This window comes from Oncorhynchus kisutch, linkage group LG24 (assembly GCF_002021735.2).
Source record: "Oncorhynchus kisutch isolate 150728-3 linkage group LG24, Okis_V2, whole genome shotgun sequence".
Classification (NCBI taxonomy): domain Eukaryota; kingdom Metazoa; phylum Chordata; class Actinopteri; order Salmoniformes; family Salmonidae; genus Oncorhynchus; species Oncorhynchus kisutch.
In genome coordinates, this window is record NC_034197.2 from 10,122,988 (window position 1) to 10,128,303 (window position 5,316).

At 40.7% G+C, this 5,316-nt stretch overlaps 1 protein-coding gene across 1 annotated transcript; it reads left to right on the forward strand.

The window, feature by feature from the left end:
- Window positions 1-4,305, forward strand: hoxc1a (homeobox C1a). The gene is made up of 3 exons (XM_031804341.1): window positions 1-44; window positions 164-576; window positions 3,413-4,305. The coding sequence occupies exons 1-3, from the start codon at window positions 1-3 to the stop codon at window positions 3,802-3,804; spliced, it is 849 nt and encodes a 282-aa protein (XP_031660201.1). The 3' UTR covers window positions 3,805-4,305.
- The last annotated feature ends 1,011 nt before the right edge of the window (window positions 4,306-5,316 follow it).

Genomic DNA, 5,316 nt, shown 5'->3' on the forward strand with positions numbered 1-5,316 from the left:
ATGGGGAGGGTAACAGGGTCCGGTCAAACGGTCGTAGAACGTCGGTACGACCTGGGGAGGTCATGATACGGGACTTGGACCAGATAACTTCTCCTGAAGTTAGCGCTGGCAACTAAGGAAAAACTTCAGCAGAGATTGGCAGGGAATATTAATTGCAACACAGTTACCCATCTTTTTTCGAAACCAGTTCTGAAACAGACTGCACGGTAAGTCAGCTCCGGGTCTGCTCAGGCTCGAGCAGCCCTTCCCTTAACACAGAGTCAGGGCTTTTCCACCACGCCAGCGGCTTGCCTCCGCTACTCTCGTCTCCCCTCCTATCTCCTGGCTCACGAGCACGACTTCCCGGACTTGGATACTCCTCTTCCACACACAACACCGCGACTGAGGCGCTGGCGCGCTCCGAATTCGGGTGTGTAAATGCACACTTTCAAATCTACACTCATGATGGGCCTAAGATTCACTTTGCTGTTGTGGACAGTGGCTCTCACTCGGACCCCAAGTGTAAGGTACCTGAACTAAGTCACAGGAGCAAAACTTTTGAGTGGGTGAAAGTGAAGAGAACTCGACCTCGGACGGGTAAGTTTTGGACACGGTCGTTCACGTTCCCATTTGGAGAGACGACAGCTATCTTATTGACCAAATCATTTGTAAAAACGTTTTATTTGTTCTTGATACGAAAACCATTAGCAAGTCTTAAACGATGTATGAGTACTGTATCATTAGTTATCAATTCGTTTCTACATCTACATTTAACGTTTGGTAAACCGTTATTCATTACTCATCATATGTTGAAAAGTAGTCTGCAACAGATGTGCCATATTCTCAAATCGGCTACTGTAGGTAGGACAGTGCTGTGCTGTGCGAAAGTATAAGATAGGCTACTGTAGGCTACTGTACAACAGCCAAAACAAGTTTGACGTGCTTTTGTTCATAGCTGAAATTTCGCAAAAGTCGGTCAAAATGATCAACTACAAGACACGCATTTATTTGCATTCATGTAGCCTATTGCACCAAATGGCTTCAGAAATAAATACATCATTGTGAATGAACTTTTAACAAAAGGTAATAGGCTATAAAATATGAATAGTACAACTGAGCACTTGTAATTCCTGAATCAGTCAACCACAATAACCATACAGTAAGTGACATTTTACCTACGAATTCATCAATTCTACCCAGATTGGAAAAATTAGGATGTACTGGGGAAAAGGCAGGGGACGCTGGGCCAGGTGTAGTGGGTCTATACACAGGCATACACACATATGCCTGCCTCTCTGTACCTATTGGGGCACACAAAAGCATGGAGATATTTCTAGAAAAGAATAGAATAGTTTTTTTCTATCCACTTGTGCCTTTCTTTAATTTGCATCACTGTGCTCTGGAAAGGCAGTAGGACCTGAGGTTTCAGTGTGCACAGGTAAGTTTACTCCCAAAAACGTTAGAGCTCTCTGCCTATTGATTATCTGTCGGTATAGTAATGAGAGCCTTGTGTATTGATCTCAATGCCAAGCACCTTTACGTGTTCACCTTTTGATAGTCACATATCATCAGTCCACCAACAACACATCGGTCTTTACTGTGCATTCAGCGTATACTTTCTGATTTCGTAGAAATGAGATCGTACTTACTAAAAACTCCCGTAGAATACCTGCAGTTTCTTGACTTTGCCCATTGAAAGTAATTGATCATGTTTAAAACGACCAATAATCCTTCTGTGTGACCCCGATTTAGCCCACTGCAGTATATGGTTAATCAAAGATGGCATGCCTTCATTGTTACTTGTCTCAGAGACATCTACAATTACAACAATTTCTCATTCAAAATGTCTTGATTTAAATGGATTGTTTTTGTTGCTTGCCAGGACTAGTATCCATGTCCTCTAGCCAGCGTTTGTATATTACTGACTGATGGATTTAAGCTATCACACAAACAGCTGGGTAGATATAGGATAGACGTAGTATCATAAGAATGATTCTCGGGGTTGGAGTATATCTCATTAAGTGCTACATTCTTACCAGTAGTATGATTAGTGAAAGTAGCAGCAACGTTTTTTTTTCTGTAGGGTGTATTGTCTTGGCACGAAAACAAAGCATCCCTATATTCTCTCATGCATAAAGGCCTTCATACAACCCGTCTGCAAGTTGATCTGCTGGTACAGTGTATATACTCCCAGTGCCTCATTCTTCAATTATGCTCTGACAGCACCTGAATTACTGTGGGCAGGATGCCCAGATGGCTGAGGCAATGTGTATTGATCCTCTCTCTCTCTCTCTCTCTCTCTCTCTCTCTCTCTCTTTCTGTCTCTCCTTGGCTGGGAATACTTTCCCTCTTCGGCTTGCCCTGGCTTTGCTGGCTGGCTATTTTTAAAGCATGCGAGTCGTTAATATTCCCAGCCAAGGAGAATATTTTCAGTTTGATTCTTCATTCCTCCTGGCCAGCATCAGTTCTATTATCTTAGATGTCATTCATCAGAATGTACATGTGATGTTCTGTTCCTGAGAGCCCAGGTGCTTAATTACTTACTGTATTGTTTGGCCTGTGTGGCCTCTTCATAGTCACCAAAGGCTCTTAGTTTCTCCTAAGAGCTGACGTGTCTAAGAGGCCTCTTCTTCATAGCCTCTTTCTTCATAGCCTCTTCAATTCCTATACCTTTCCTATGAATTATGATAGAAGTTATTACATCCAATACCTGGCCTTATTGAGTCCATGGTACAGTATGGATACAGTACCAGTCAATTGACTTACCTATAATCACCATAGACAGACACCTTGATGGGGTTGGTGTCTCCATCACAAACAATCCAACACCTATAATCAGTGTTTCCAAATACTGGTCCCGAAGACCCAAAGCGGGGCACTATTTTTTTAAATGTATTCTAGCTGATCAAAATGATCAAGTCATCATTCATATGTTATGATGAAAATAAATAATTGTGCTCTACTTTAGGTCTCCAGGACCAGGATTAAGAAACACTCCAGACTAGGGATTTCATCACACCTACTCTAGCCTCAAGGATTTAGTGAGTCAGCTGTTTAAGTCTGGTTTAAGTCCAGTGTTCAGTGTGTGACTAGGGCAAAAGCCACGACGGCTACTTAATCTATCCATGTCTCAGAACCATAGCCGAATCTTGGGCACTGCAACAAAAATGTGCAACATTTTTTATTCCTCATTGCCATCCAGTGTATTGATCTCAACACAGATACACATAACCAATTCACTTAATTAATATATTGAATATGTGTTTTATAAGTCATTCTGTAATCACTTTAATCCCCCTGAAACCTTCATTCATCTCTTTCATTGGATAAGATGACTTTATGTTGCAGCCAGTGGGGTCTCCATGGTCAGTTTCAGAAACACTTTTATGCTCCTTATAATAATGATATACTTGTGTTTTAACTGTCTTTTCAGCCAAGATGCACATGGCCTGTGGATTGAGTATAGTTTCATGGGGGTCAGTATGGACAGAGGACGTGGAGGTAACCACCGATGGGCACCATCTTACTGCTAACCGGATACCAAGGACCAACTTCAAAGCAAAACAGCTCACGGAGCTTGAGAAGGAGTTCCGTGAAGGAGTACTTGACGCGGGCCAGAAGAGTGGACATCTCGAGCGCCCTGCAGCTGAGCGAGACGCAGGTGAAGATTTGGTTCCAGAACCGGCTCATGAAACACAATACATTTATGCGCGAGGGCCTTCTTCTCCCGGCGACCCATTCGGCGTCCTCGAAATGCTCAGAACGCTCACGCTCCAACAACTTGGACACCTGACCCGACCTCGTGCTCTCCCAAACACCAACTAGCAGAGGACCTGTCTCGTGCGTTACAAAACAAGGTGTGTAGGCCTAAAAATAGTGACAGTGTCACCAACCTGCAGCTGGTTTGATTCTCCGTTTGGAGGAATTTTAGTTAGCCTAATTGGTTAAATCAGGATCATGTTGTTTTGCACGAAAACCACGAAAGCAGGGTAAGTTTTGTGAACTCGAATAATTTATCGTAAAATGTTTGACTCGGTGATTCTTAGTTTTAGAGGCGCACATATTTATATTCTGTATTTATTGAACCATTATTTTACGAGGCAATATAAGCCTACCTGAGACTTTCGATTGGAGTAGGCTATTTGACTTGTTCTCCGGTGTCAGCTGTAGTAACATTAAGGCACTTTATGAGTTTATACCAAATAACATGAGTTTAATCAGACATAACTATTATTATAATATGTATTATATGTATTTGTTTATTTATTTATTGAGTTGTTAATTATTATACATTAGCCTACATGTCATTAAAGCAGCATTACAATCATTTTGTGGCCAGCTCTTTCTTCGGGAACAGCCTACCTGAAATGTTCTTGACTAAAAAGCATGTATATTTCTGTCAGGGTTTTCTCTTCGTTTAAAGGGTGACAGAACATCTAATTCATGTTTTAAAAAGCAGCATGGCTGAAATCTAATTCCAAAATAATTTACAATATTTTTGTCATTAGCCTATCTACAGTAATACATCTTCTGGTCACAAATTTGGAATAAATTAACAGTTATTTGAGTTATATTTATTATTCCGTTTAGATTTTTCATGTCCTTGAATATGAATCATTCTTGATTTTATCTTTCCACCTCTACTCAACATTGTTGTGCTCTTCTCTTCATCTTTCTGTATCTCCTGTTTCACTCTTTTTGTTTCTATCCGTTAATAGTTTGAATTATACCGCGAGCGCCGAGGGATTCATTTGGCAATTGACTGATAGATTTATTGACTAACAGGTTTAGTGTATTGATCAACGTCAATCCGAACATTTGAATCAAACATTTGAACGCGTTTCAACGGAACTGTAAATGCTAATTAATTGTAGAATCCTCTTTCCTTAACGAGTATGCTAATAGCCTCGCCATAAACATACATCAAAAAAATAAAAATCCACTTCTGAACACTTCAGTTTCAACATGTGTTCAACAATAAAACGCTATCTAAACTGTGGTGTTCCCCTGTAAATCAACCAATAGATTGACTGGGCACGACGCCACTATTCCACTGAAATGCGTTCGTTAACTGTTTGTTCACATGCCTCATAAAAACGTTATTGACGGAGTGACAGGTTATCCGTGGTGTTAATATAGGGTCTAAAGTTTGTCTCGTTTAAAGTTAAAACCATGGAAGGGATGAATCCATATTATTTTCGGAAATATCGAAAAGCCTAGTTAAGTTGAATAGCTTTTTGCATGCGTGTGTTAGGCCTATATATCACCAATAAATATGTCGCAGGGCTGAAAATTACAAAACATTTGGAAGCACGGAATTACTTCAGTTACTTATGC

Coding starts and splice junctions, on each gene's coding strand:
- hoxc1a (XM_031804341.1), top strand. CDS start 1: ATGGGGAGGGTAACAGGGTCCGGTCAAACGGTCGTAGAACGTCG. Junction 45..163: donor CAAACGGTCGTAGAACGTCG/GTACGACCTGGG, acceptor ATTGCAACACAG/TTACCCATCTTTTTTCGAAA. Junction 577..3,412: donor GAGAACTCGACCTCGGACGG/GTAAGTTTTGGA, acceptor CTGTCTTTTCAG/CCAAGATGCACATGGCCTGT.